The 14,602-nt window shown below is 39.4% G+C and overlaps 1 protein-coding gene across 1 annotated transcript; it reads right to left on the bottom strand.

Annotated features, from left to right (window-relative positions):
- Positions 1-6,725: 6,725 nt before the first annotated feature.
- LOC133890462 (uncharacterized) lies at positions 6,726-12,384 on the bottom strand. The gene is made up of 5 exons (XM_062330837.1): positions 12,060-12,384; positions 11,866-11,981; positions 8,552-8,795; positions 7,225-8,346; positions 6,726-7,145 (listed from the first exon to the last, which is right to left on the bottom strand). Exons 1-5 carry the CDS (start codon positions 12,261-12,263, stop codon positions 6,969-6,971), a joined length of 1,863 nt encoding a protein of 620 aa, XP_062186821.1. The 5' UTR covers positions 12,264-12,384; the 3' UTR covers positions 6,726-6,968.
- Between the last annotated feature and the right edge of the window lie 2,218 nt (positions 12,385-14,602).

Raw genomic sequence — 14,602 nt, 5'->3', positions numbered from 1 at the left:
ATTTATCCATATCAAGGGATCGAACGACCATAGGGTTTTTTGATGAATATAATTTATCCATATTGAATTTCTGCAATATTTTCTCGATATATGTAGACTGGTGTATCAATATTCATGAGGAAAGTGTTCAAAGTTGTAAACCTAATAAAATTTTGGTTTTACCCAAATCTTTCATCTCAAATTCTATCTAAAAATGATTGCTCGCTTCTGTAATGTCCTTGTGTATTTTCAATGATATTAAGACCATTGACATACACTGAGATGATGCACAATCATGTTGATGATTTCTTCATAAATACACATAGAAAATCATTTTTTAAGTAACTCTTTTGTAAAAGAAACTCATTCAGATGGTTCTACCACATTTTCATGCTATTTTAAGCCACATAGTGGCTTTTTTAGTTTTACGATGCATGCTACGATTTACTTTCGGATTTGGAATTTTAAGCCCTTCACGGACTTTATATAGGTATCCGAATCAAGTAACCAGTATAAATATGCGTTCACTACGGTATATTAGATGTCTTTTAACTTGAGATTGAATTTTATTTACTAATTTAGAAGATATCTTAATTTGCTTCTACGGATGCTTTTGAGAAGCATTTTTCTTTGTGACCAGATTTCTCCCTCTTATTTATATTTAAGAGATAAGTGGTTATATGAGGTACATCCACTCTTTATGGTACATTCACCGTAGGGATATATTGTCAACTCTGTAATCAATAAATTCACTTGGCAGATTATTTACAATGTGTTATAAATTTATGATTTTCTAAACTTTTTATTTAGATTTTTTAGTACGTGGATCTAAGGACTGAATACCTATGTCATTCCAATCTATTTTTCTGCATTCTTTGTGGTACATATCTCCCTCGAATACTGGAAAATTATCCTCATAAAAAATGCATTCAACATATCGGGCTGTGAATAGATCCCCTATTTATGTTACGATTGTTGAAGAATTATACCCCCACATAGATCCCTATTTTTCTACGAAGGCCCATTTATGTAAGTTGTGGTGGTGATATCAGTACATACGCAACACAATCGAATTTTCACACAGATGAGAAATACTTGGTTGATTTTCACATACTAACTGCAACAGGGAAGTTGCATGATATGCAGTTCATCGAATTTGGATTAAATAGGCCGCATGACCATGGGATAAGATATTGGTAAATTATAATTTTGTATGAGTGGTCATTCAATTAGTTTAACTTTCTTGATAAGAGATTCAGCTAGACCATTTTGAGTAAGGATATAAGGTATTGAATGCTCTAGATTGATAGCTAGATTCTTACAATAATCATTGAATGTCCATGAAGTAAATTCCACAGCATTATCCATTTGAATGGATTTGATCCTATGTTCAGAATAATTTGCTCATAATTTAATAATTTGAGCAATTAATTTAGTAACAGTATGGTTCCTTATGGATAAGAGATACACATGGGACTATCTTATGGATGCATCAATGAACATTATAAAGCACTTAAATAGTTTAGATAATGGTTGAATAGGACCACATATATCTCCTTAAATGTGTTCAAGGAAATTGAGTTGCTCATTTTTAATTTTGAGGTAAGAGGGCCTCAAAATTAATTTCCCTATGGCACATGCGGTACATACAAAATCTGATAATTTTGAAATTTTAGAACATTCATATTGTGACTAACAAAATTGCAAATATTTTTTCTCATCATCCCTACACTAGGTTAACCAAGACGATTATGCCAAGTCTTGAATTTATCAAGGTTCTAAAAATATTTTTTAAATGCAGCATGTGGTATGGGTTTGATATATGTATAGTACAATACAGATGATAAAGAAGGAATTTTTTTTTCAAGTACTTGCTTGTCATATCCATTTGATTTGGTAAGAAATAAATATTTATCACCATTTTTAGTTTGAGTTTCTACATAAAAACCATTTAAACGGATATCTTTATAACTTAATAGGATACGAGTGGATTCAAGATACAAAAGTGCATTCTCGATCACTGTGTGTACTCATAGGGAGAATAATTGTGGCACGACTCGAACCCATAATTAATGCATCGCGTCCAGTGATGATCATAACTTTTCCATGTTTCTTTGTAAGAGTATAGAGATATTTTATCTCCTATAATATTATATTAGTGGTACAACTATCCACTAAAAATATTTCCTCCCCCTCTGATTGCTTCCCACAAAAATGCTATATATAAAAGAGAAAATTCAGTATGAATTTAACTCATATATAATACATACAATGTTGATATTATCGAATACCAAGTCAGAGATACATAATGATATACAATATAGAACATTTGCTAATACAAAAGTAGGCTAGTGACATATAGGGGATGATTAGGAAACTAATTGAGGTCTCTAAACATATCTTGGGAATTAAATTTCACAAGCATGTCATCTATGTTGAGGGGGTCATCCTCCTTCTATTGGATTGTATCTTGATTGTTTTGAGGAACATTATGAGAAGAGCCCGCCACCAGATTGTCTTCTGGTTGTGAATTAAAGTGAGCCTAAAATGTATCCCCTTGAACTTGCTTGCCTTTTCCAATGGGAGATACAGCTCAACCAAATATTTGCGAGTCCGGCATTTATTTGAGCAGATTTTATGGACCGCAGAATTATAAACCGCCACAGACTTGAAGTCCTGAAAATGAATGAGTGATCGTTCATGTAGTGCTTTAGGTAGCATTATTGCTCTTTGTTGATCATATATCTCCTTAAGGGAGGTTCAAAGAGCGAGTAGATCTTCCTCTATTAAATACTTAGTTTTGATATCTGAGTGGATGTGGTGTCGCAAAAAATGCAAAGTTGCATATTTGTATATGTCAACAATAGTGGGAGCATCTGGTTGAGGTTCGGTAAATTGATTATGATGTCCATAGCCCAGGTTAGATAGTTGATCCCATCCAATGCAAGTTCAATAAATTTCTTTGTGAAAATATCAGCCATGTCGTATATGAAATGACAGTGCATTTATTAATTTACTATGAAAGTAAATTAAATAATATACAACTATTGTACTTGAGCCAAAATGCTAGTCAAAATGAGTCATGAATGACTATGGGTGTAGACCTTCTATATAGGACAAGCGATCAAGTCGCTGCTAAAATCTTGAACTCCACTCTTGATGGAATGAGTGATGCTACAGTCACAGCCGAAGATATAGTCTCTGTCTATTAAATATTAGATAAACACGATGAGGATAATCACCATGTCGTTATGAAACATGGTGTAGACCTCGCAACAATGGGTGAGTAAATCGCTGCTGTGAACATAGGCGCGGTTCCGTGAGACGAACGACACTACAATCCTAGCCAATGTCATAGACTCCTTGCCTTTATATTTTGCCAATATGATAGAAGGTAGTCACCAATTCATATGCATTTTACATTGATTTTCTGTGAATTATTTAAGCATGTTTGAGGCTTAAATAAATAAATAACAATAACAACAGCAACAAAGTCTTTATCCTAAGTAAGTTGGGGTACGCTAGAGATAAAACCCACAAGATCCAACTAAAAATATGATAAGAAAACAAAATGATAATAAAGGTACTAATAATAGTAAAAATAGCAAAAGTAATAACGGTACAAGAGACTGATGCATAAGTTATGATTCTGACATGTGGACTACTAACTTTCACGCGCTTCCATCTATGAATAGTTGAAAGGATCGAATGGTCTAAGAGGGGAGGGGGTGAATTGGGCAATTAAAAACTTCTACAAAAAACTAGAACAAATAGCAACCTTAGTCTAGATGGAAAGAAATACGACTACACGAATAAGCTAGGAGAAGGCAACTAAACAAGCAAACAAAGACACTAAGAAAATGCGGAATTGAAAGCTTACAAAGATGTAAATGGTCAAATTAAATTGCGGAATAGTAAAGAAATGGAAAAGAGAACACCGGATTCTTTCCCAAAATATCGAGGAGTTGGCACTCCCCCCTAGTCCTCGTTAGAGCATCCACCAAGAATATTGCTCCCCTTTGAGTCACCAAGACTCAAGTTCTTCCTCATGATTGTCACTTCTCCATCTCCGGATTGGCGAGTATCAAACCAAGTGCATAGCTCTTCTCAGGGCTCCCACAAGAACTCCAAGAGCTCACTGAGACACCACTAATCACCAAAGATCGGCTAGGTATTGCCAACCAACAAGAATAACAAGCCAATAACTTCACTTGACTAAGATGAAGCCTAGACTACAGCTAGATACATACTTGCTACTTTTCAAGCACTAATGATGTCCTTAATCTTCAGTTAGTGACTTGGAAATTAACTCAAGTGCTCTTTCTTGCTTCTTGATGACACACACAATGTATGAACTGCTCTGGGACGCAAGATAGACAAATGAAACCAAGTGGAGTGGTATTTATAGGCTAGAGATCTAAATTATAGTCGTTGCCTAACCACCCACTTTTTCAGTTAACACTGGATGATCCGGTGAGTATCACCTTACTCACACCGGACAATCCGGTGAGTACAAACTTTAATTTCCACCGTGCCAACTGTCATTAGCCGTTACTGCTGAGAAATAGTCCGGTGACATCATCCGGGAACATCGAGCTAACACCGGACCATCTTGTGCGTACAAACTAGCTAAATTTGCATGTTACAACCCTCTTTGGAAAATATGCTCCGATGATGATTTCATTGCCATCACTTGACTATCCGATGGGTTAAACTTCATTTGCCCTCAAAATCTTCTCTGGAAGAAAAACTCTGGTAGAACTCCTTCAATCCAACCGAAACAACCCTCTCTAGAAATATTACTCTGGTGATCCATTCTTGCCTTCATCGGACCATCCGGTGAGTGAAGATTGTTCTACCACAAGAAACTATTCTCTGCAAGAATTGGTCCGATGTAAACACCACCTTCACCGAACCATCCGATGAACTGAGCTTCAGAATTCTTGCCTTGGAATCGCCTCTAAAATAAATAGTCCGGTAAAGTCATCATTGTATCACTGGATAATCTGGTGAGTTGAACTTCAATTTTTCCTGGCAATCCTCCTTCTGCTGAAAATAGACCGGTGCTCTCACTACACTATCACCGGACTATCCGGTGTAACACTTCTAACAATTTTGCCCACGTGTCACCCAGAAAATCATCCAGTGATTACATCATTTTGTTCATCGGAGCATCCGGTGCATATAGAGTGTTTTTCTATCTTGAGATAACCATATGCTCCGGTGAGATCACTTCACATAGATCAGATCATCCAGTGAAGTAAATTTTCTCTGAGCTCGTCCAATTCAAACTTTCTTGAGCTCTAGCTTCTCAACATGTCACCCATAGGCTTCTATGAACTACATGCTAGAATTTCACAAGTATGCATCAAATCAAGTCTAGACTCACTAGATCAAACTACTACTCTTAGCCCCTCTTTATAGTACGGTCAAAAGACTAAAGAAAAATAACCTATACTACTCTAAGTATCATTCATCTACTTTGTGACACTTAGAACTAGAAGATCATTAATCTTGGTGCACAAGTCCTTTGATCATCCACATAATTGTCTTAGGGACCAAGAATACCCAATTATTATTGTGAACTAAATTTTTGATTCCCTTTAAAACAAATTGTTAGTCACAATGATACGTTTGTCATTAATCACCGAAATACTTACCAGTTATTTAGGGCCTATCGTATTAGTTTTGATCGATCCTTACCTCTCTTCATATTATTAGCGTGCCTTAGTATCCCGTAGGTAACTTGTGCCTTTCTCCACTGTGGCATGCATGTGTCTGATTCTTGGTGCAAAAATGTAGGAAGCACTTTATAGATGCGTCGACTTGGATGCTGACAGGGCCAAAGAATCCATGTGTTTCTTGCAGCTGGGAGACACCTGGTTATCTTCTGACGAAGTCGTCCCGGGCAAAGAAACGCAGCAAGCGATTCCTTCTGGACACAATCCGCTTGGAACGGCGATTGCCGGACAATTAGGAAGTGTAGAGAAAAGTGATCGATAACGTGTTGTAATTTGGACAAAGCGTAGACGAAAGAGTGAAATGATTGTATTGTTATTGCACTGTGCTTATATGTTTATACAATATAAATACTCCCTCCGTTCAGAAATTGCCAAAGACCAAGTATATGTTTGTACTTGGATGCTGGCAGGCCAAAGAATGCATGCATTTTTTGCAGCCGGGAGACATCTGGTTATCTTCTGACGAAGTCATCCTGGGCAAAGAAACCAGCAAGAGATTCCTTCTGGACGCAATCCGCTTGGAACGGTGACTGTCCGGACCATTAGCTAGTATAGAGCAAAAGTGATCGATAACGTGTTGGAGTATGGAATGTAATTTGGACACAGAGTAGGCGAAATTGAGAGAATTGATTGTATTGTTATTGCACTGTGCTTATATGTTTATACAAGATAAATAGATGTCAGTTGCCATTTCCAACAGATATTAACAACTGCTAATTGCAGATATTAATTGATCAAATTAACTGTAACGAAAGGCTCTAAAAAAAAGCTTTCCCGAAGGAGAAGCCATCGTGGGAGGCAGCAACTGGCGAAGGAATGGTCATGGGGTGTGCTACAGTCTCTGGGGGGACGTTTCTTTCCCCTAGCTGAGTTTTTATGGTTTTAAAAAAGACCACACAAAGACGACAGGCCAATCTACGCTGGACAGTGGACACAACTTGCTTCGCAGCAGCTTCGGCGTACGATCTTCCACCCCCTAAAAGAAAATTACTAAGGAAGAGCAACTGAAAGTGCATGAAAAAACGATCAAAATCACTAAGTGGTTCGCAGTTAGTATGTAAAATAAACACAGTACAGACAACTAATTACATTTGCCAACCAAATGAGCCCGTTGGCTGGGCAGATAAAAATCATGGCAAACAGGCTGCATACAGAACACATCACATTCGTCACGCCTATTACCATGCACATGCAACTGCCGTTCAAAATATTATGACGTTTCATAGCGACAAGCCAAACAGTTGCAAACTAAATTTGCTGAGAATGCTGCAGATCACAATTGTTGCTGGTATCATCATATTCTGCAAACGGTGCATGAGAATCATCTCCACTAGAAACTCCATCCTCGGAGTGCAATTCCATGGCTCCAATCCCACTTCCAAACACATCAACAAAGCAAGATGTAGCATCAACATGCTTGTTCACCTACGAAACAGAGCCAAGGCAGATAAGCCACATGACAAGAAAGTTGAACGGAGTTGAACTACAACCCTCTTTGACTTACATTATTAGCTCGAGAGAGATTTTCAGGCAGATCAGGCATGACCACAGGGAAAATGTTGGACAACTGAGGATTGCTTGCAGGTGGTGTCGAAGCTATGAGCCTCATTAGTGTTTCCCTAGCACTTCTCTCGACCAATGATTCTGCTTCTGGAAGCAGAGGCTTCAAGCTAGGGAGCAGGGGAACAGTTGAAGATATAGAAGGTCCACAACTCACCAGATATGCCTGGCCTGCAGAACATACATCAATGACTGGGACATGCACAATGGGATCAGACATCAACGGTGTGAATGTTGGAACCTGTGAACCATGTAGGGGCACAAGTGGTGAAGTGGGAAGCGGCAGGTGAAGCAAGGGATCACGCAGTATCGATGGTAGATTAAGGGAAGGGAGATCAGCTGTATCCAGCTTTGCAGAAACTGCTAAAGGCGGCATTTCATTCGATAGCAGTGAACTGAAAGGCGGTAGGGGCAAAGGTTCTACAGATGTAGCTGGCAGATGCAAAGGGGTAACACTGTATTGCAGTGAAGATGGACATGGTGGGCACCAGCAGTAGTAAGGCTTAAACTGCTTCTCCGAATAAACCTCAGGCAGCGGACAAGAGGCAAGAGGATAAATAGATGGCAGCAAAGGAAATGAAAGAGGCGAGTCTAATGGAACTGAGGTCACAATGTTTCTTGAACAATCCACATCACACTTCTCACCGGTAGAATCAAGGTTGACACTGTTTGCATCAATAGGAGCAGTTGACAGGCCTGAACATTCCCCACGTCGCTTCAGTTTCTCTCTCCCAACAACCTTTGTACAAGAGGTCCTTGGCACCCCATCTTTAAAAGTGCCTGATCTGGGACTTAGACTGGTTTGATAGACAGAGCCTGCATTTGTTGCATTAGTTGCAGAGGCGCGAAACCTGGAAGTCTTGGAAACAGACGAGTGGGGCTGTAAATATTGATCTTGCGGTCTTGAAGTACTCAGAACGTCAATAAATGATCCCAACGATTTAACATCACCAATACTTGAAGTAAGAAGATAAGTGTGTAAATGGGAAGCAAAAGCGTCAAGTCGTGAATTGGAGATGCCTGTGAGATCGGAGAGCGTTGGCCTCCCGTCCAGAAGGTTTTTCATCTGTGCACACACACAAAAGAAAAGAATAAGAATCAATAATAGTATGTGCATATCTCCATTGGCAATATCATTCTATGTTTTGTTTTTAGTATCATGTAGATCTAAAACTTAAGTTCTGTAGTTATTCTCTCTAAGGTAGACAACTTGTAGCACATCACAATCAAGATCAAGGTCACTGTACATTTATGCGAAAAGTAATACAAACCTTTGAAAGAAGCTCCATTCCGTGTTCCTTTGACTTCTCAGCACACCAGTAGTAAAATACTTTTGATTCTGAAATCCTGATTAGGAAAGAGCGTCCAGAATTATCAGCTGATATTTCCTCAATCACAACTTCTGAAAATTCGAAAGTGTTGTTGAAGAGCGCTAGTTGCTCCGAATAACCATCATCACCAGCAAAGGTAAGGCGCAAGCTAGATGAAGGCAGAAGACCAAGGTTTAGCTTCCCTCTGTACAAAGGAAATGAGCGTACATGAGATCCCTGAACATATTGATAACGTAACGATAACTACAAGCTTTCGCCAAAAGGACCAATGCTTGCTATGATAAAATCATAGACAACACAAAAGAGGTAATAGTAAGACAAAAATAAGGTATTTTAGAAATTCAATCAAATGAAACAGCATAGATCAGAAGAGACTTCAATAGAAAGCAAAATTTGAAGTTAATACAAAGAGGTGCTAGTGCAGACATATGCAAGCATACAAAACACAACCACTAGTAAGAAAAAAGAAAAATAATTTTGAAATCGACCGTCTCAGATCAGAAAGAGAAACTTCAATGGAAGGAAAACTGAAGGCTTTAGTTATTACTGAAAAAGGTGCCATTACAGATATCTATGCAAGAGAGTAATCTTGTTAAAAAGGGCCTAATGAAATGGTAAAACAATGTCTTGAGGCCTAAGCTCACTAATAATTTTTCTCCTTAGAAACACAGAGGATAGTGCAAAATCTTCATTGCTAGGCACAATTATAATGGTAAAACATATATCTCTGTTTCTCCAAAATAAGTGTGCATGGCTCACTTAAGAGAGAAGACTTTGAATTCATCAAAACACAATGTTTGACAACCCTTTTTAAACAATAGCAGCAGCTCTGCCTTTTTGTTGGAAGGAGGTCAGAGTACAAAAGTCTAGGGGCCATGTGTTCAACTACTTGTTCAGCTTTTTTGCCACATCAGAGAATTATACATCAATGATCTTTTCTTCCCAGGTGATAAAATCAAGCATGTGAAACCTTCCCTGACACGTGACATAAACAGAAAGGACTACTAAACTGTGATTTTGCTTGTACATGAGCAATTTTACAAAACTTTGTGATATGGAGGATATAAGAACTGTGCCCTGTAATTTTCGCCAAAAAAGAAATGCAGAATAAATAAAAATTACCAAAAGTGATCTGGAACAGTAGTCCCCATTTTAGGAGTAAATCCAATAAATACAAACTGATAGACGGAAATGAGAGGGTCCTAATAGCAGAGATGTTGATAAACAACAATACACATTTATGTAACAAGCATGCGTTGGTTATCGTAACAGAGAGGAGACCAAACACACAGCTGTGAACACAGAATGATGAAGATATTGGTAAGCCAAGTAATTGGTTTTAGAATAAACACTGGTGTGGGCATATATACATCTGTTCACGATGAACCAAATAATAAAGTATTATGCAAACTAATGATGCTAGAGTCTGGGCTTGCAACAGCAAAACATTCACATGATAACTGCAGAACAAGGACATCCATAGAAAAATATCACTCTTTGCAGGCGGTCATTAAAATACAGCAACTAAAATCTAAAGCATCAAATTATTAGGAATCCTATTGATCAATCTCATCAAATATTGCAATATGTGATTAGTTCAGTGCATGTAACAAATATTGCAAAGCCATGAAAGAAACTACCTTCTCTTTCCTCATATATCAGAGATTATGACACACGCCCAAATTACCTACAAATGAAAAGATATATTTATTTGGTAGGATGAACAATGCCATCACTAATAAGATGAAGCATGTAACCCCAGAATCAACATGAACATTCCCTGATACACATGCTTCTAAATTAGGTGTAATAGCTGAAAAACATCTCTCCTAAAAAGTAACTACATGCTCATGTCGATAAGCAGAGGCAATGCTATTATTATTATTGTAGCAGAGAGGGTCACCGGAACAACAAAATTAATTAATAAATAAATACAGAGTACTGTGGCACAGGGCAGCAACTGCATGATCCACACTTCCACAGGTCTAACTGGATTAGGACACTGATACGAAAAGGACAGAGAAGGAGTAAGGTGGACCACAGAAAAAATAATGACCAGGGAAGAGCAAGAAAGGTCTGTTGAGTACTACTACTGGAGATGGTATCCTGAACAATCTATTGAAACATGTCACTCGTAATACATAACATTCCCATGCAGGTAATAGAAATTATCACTCAAGTACTTACTAGACTTCTGTTACATGGACACTAATAATACCATAACCCAAGTTGCACTAATATATTCCTACAGAAAAAAGGATGCATTAACATAGACCAGGCACTATTACCACATCATATAGATACAGTGGCACATCATTTTGGCGAAAGCACCAACACAGCTCCAATATTACTTTTTCATTTTTCTGTGCAAGGACAATGGTCAACAGTGTTTTCTTCGCATACAGTACTTACAAGATTTAGAATACCAAATTCTAATCAACATATCGCAGTGCCTTTGCATGAAATTACATGCCGGGCTGCGTATATAGATAGTACATATTTTTAAGAAGAACAAATTAGCCCTGTCAACAATAACATATAAAAGTTTAGGACACCATTGGGGGCAACACTATTTCCTGATGCAAGTATATGAAGTATTAGGTCAGTTCATGCTCAACAGGTGCAAAACATGCTTGACAATCCGTGAGTAGAAGATTTCAGTGCAACCTACCAAGGAACCAGTCTAAAGAACACAAACATGTACTTGTACTTATATGTGGCACGGACAGACGGATGTTTAGCATTGTGGTCCAGACTCGCTTGGTTTTGAACCAACAAGCTGGTTCTTTAAGATGGAAGTGAGTATGTGATTACTGTGAAGATTGGGTAAAAGAACATCCAGGACCACAAAAGGCTAGTATAGCATAAGGAGGCTAAGTGCATATAATCAATGTACAGAAACATTATAACGACTGGCTAACCTGTATATATTATGTAAAAGCTAGCAGCAAGCGAGGAGAAAATACACAATTTCAGACGCAACGAAAGTTGTTAAATTATGTGAGATGTGAATGCTAATGTCATGCAGATGCAATGAAATAATCAGTTGCGTGGAAACAAGGAAAGGCAGTTAGCCAAAGCATAAAGCGGCCACGCGCTACCATCTTAGTGACCCCGCATCCTTGTGTATTAGAAGGATGGATGAGAAGGTGAATTACTTGTACAATAGTCTAGAACGAAATTCAACATGTATCGTATCGCAATTTTTCCCCCTGGATTGACGGTTAGATGAAGCGAGGAGGGAGTGTACCAACCTAATGGGTGTTGGGCAGAGGAGGGCGCCATGCCTCTGGACCTTGCCAACGCGGAGGGAGACGAGGGGGACGCAGAGGCATCTGGCGAGCATGCCCAGCTCCGACACCTCGAAGTGCTGCAAAGACGACGAAATGAATGAATCCGTAAACCCTAATAACATAACCTAAGTGAACCGGGAGGAGAGGAATCTTACCTGGGAGAGGTGGGAGATGAATCGGTCGTCGGCGGCGGCGCAGGATACGTTGAGGACGAGGAGCGGCCTGAGGCGCTCGTCGGCGCGGCAGGCCCCCATGAGCTGGTGGCGTAGAGGCGGCGGAGCCTGGTCGGCTCCTTGTTCCGATCGGGAGGTAACCGGTTGGTCGGCGGCGGGCTCCTCCCTGGTCGGCGGCGGAGCCATCGGGGTAGGGTTGGGAGCGAAGCGAATTGGGAATTGGGGAATTGGGAAGGGAAGGGAGGAGCGCCTGCCTACCAACCAATCGATGATGAATCGATGGAGCCAGCCACAAGACCAGATCAGATCCGGATGTGAAGAAGATATTTTGCGACTGGGTCGGTGGGCCCCGCGACTGCAGCCGAGCAACATTTGTAATGTTTTTTTTTTCCAGTTATGCGTTATAACTAATACCAAATATTTATTAAAAAAAATAACATAGCATACATATCAGAAATCAATATCAAAATATCACCTTACAACTCATGCATGTCCCCCACAGCACATAATTCATCTGTATATGCAGTCCAGCTAAAATTTCAAACAACTGATGCGTATTAGCTCCAGCATTACTGCTTTTTGGACTGAACCTTACACAAGCGATGCATAAAAAGTGCCAAAACAACTGTTTTATGACCTGAACCTTTCACAAGCGCTAACAGAAACCTTTACACAAGTGCCTTATGGCCTGAACAAAAGGAATGTGATGGCCTAACTGAAATTAACTATCACTCCTTCATAAAAATGTGTAGCTGCCCCTTCTAGCCAAATCTTCACTTATTTTCTGCCCTTGCTCTCTTTGTCTTGGCAGCTGCTTTCTTCCCCTTGGCCCCAGTACTAATGCTGCTCTGAGATGGTAAACTAACCTGCAGAAAAAAAGAGAAGCTTTAACTAAACATTCATGAGGAAAGGCAAGAATTAACTTAAACGACCACGAAGGATATATAGAAGTTTATTGGGCATTCGGTCAACTAAACAAAAGAACATGTGTAAGACTCTAGAGGGCACCAATAACGTGGAGGTAAGGCATCAAATAAACTTGACTAGTAACTTTCACTCAAAATGTACCTGATATGAGCTACTGGGTCAGGATAGAAATTCCATCTGCATTTCGCATCAAACAATCTCTCCAAGGCAAGTATTTTATCCAATCTGTGAACAATACGGATTGATTAAGTTCAGAATTCAACTAAATAGACTGGGTCATTGAGATAACCACAAGAATTGGAAGAATTTTGCATAGAAATTTAACTTCAGAATAGTGTTTACTTTTAGATATTTGGAGATAATATGATGAGAATCATAGCATATGGTTTCAGTGCCTCAATTTTGCATAGAAACTTCAGGATAGGGCTTGCTTTAGATATTTTGTGATATTATGATAAGAATTAAGGACTTCATTTGGCTCCAGCAATCAGCAACCAGCTTATTAGATAGGAAATGAAGTAACTCCTAATCCAAGGTATAACATTTCGAATGGACATTGTAACAAATAGCTCACTTAGATACCTGCTAGCATGCAGCGGCAACGTCCCTGGACAGCTGCAGCACCCTTCAGATAAGTGCCTACAGGCACTCCTTTGCACCAGTTGTGTAACATCCTAAGTTTTAAGCATGCTAATTAATTACAAATTTTACTACAAATTAAAAAAATTATAATTAATTAGCTAGCTAAGGTTAGAAAATATGCATATGAATGTATATACAGCAGTATATATACATTCATATGTGTATTAAGTATGTTAAGTTGACTAGGAGTCCCAAGGTGCAATACAGTCAAATTCAAAATAGTTCTTGCATTAAATTTGGTTCATATACTTTGGTTTGTGATCTTTATGGTTCTTTGTGTGAAGATTTGAATTTGAATGTCTCTCAAATTCAAATCTACTTTTAGATTCTATTCGGATCAGATCCAATTCAAATTCAAATTCCTTGATTGAAATCATCTTAGGAAGCTCAAAATTCAAGTTCAAATCATAATTCAAATATATTTATTTGAAATGATCCAAATCCAAAGTCAAATTCAAATCTCTCATTTGAATTTAATTCCAAAACCAAATTTCTTTTCCATTTTCTTTTTCCTCCCCGGACCGGATTCCTCTCTCCTTCTCAGTTTTGGCCCAAGCGTCGGCCCAGCTCCTTTCTCCCTCCCGCGCGCACTCGGCCCACCTCCCTCTCCTTTCTCCCTCCCGCACGCTCTCCCGGCCCAGCTCGCCCGCGCCACGCCGGCCCGCTCCCGCGCGCTCGCCCACACGCCGCTCGGCCATCCACGCGTCGCACGTCGATTGGCTACCACCGGCCTCCTTCCTCTTTGCAGCACAATGCGCTCGCCGGCCGCCGTTCCTCCTCTCTGGGAAATATCCCGCGCGTGGACCGGCCTTCGTTTTTCCCGCTCTCTCTCTCTCTCTCTCTCTCTCTTCGCCCATGCTTGCGTTGTCCATGCTCGCGTCACCCATGCCTATGCGCCACGCGATTTCCGCCCCCACGCACGCACGTGGATGGCGCAGGCGTCCATCCCGCGGGAA

Source organism: Phragmites australis, chromosome 14 (genome assembly GCF_958298935.1).
Source record: "Phragmites australis chromosome 14, lpPhrAust1.1, whole genome shotgun sequence".
Taxonomy (NCBI): Eukaryota; Viridiplantae; Streptophyta; class Magnoliopsida; order Poales; family Poaceae; genus Phragmites; species Phragmites australis.
Note: the sequence above shows the minus strand (reverse complement) of the source record. Positions and strands in the feature narration are given on the sequence as shown.

What these genes read in the sequence shown, in the direction of transcription:
- LOC133890462 (XM_062330837.1), bottom strand. Translation starts at nt 12,263, where the DNA reads ATGGCTCCGCCGCCGACCAGGGAGGAGCCCGCCGCCGACCAACCGGTT. An exon ending in CTCTGCCCAACACCCATTAG is followed by an intron (nt 8,796 to 11,865) that starts GTTGGTACACTC and finishes TCCTTTGTACAG; the next exon opens with AGGGAAGCTAAACCTTGGTC. An exon ending in ATCTCTCTCGAGCTAATAAT is followed by an intron (nt 7,146 to 7,224) that starts GTAAGTCAAAGA and finishes TCTGTTTCGTAG; the next exon opens with GTGAACAAGCATGTTGATGC.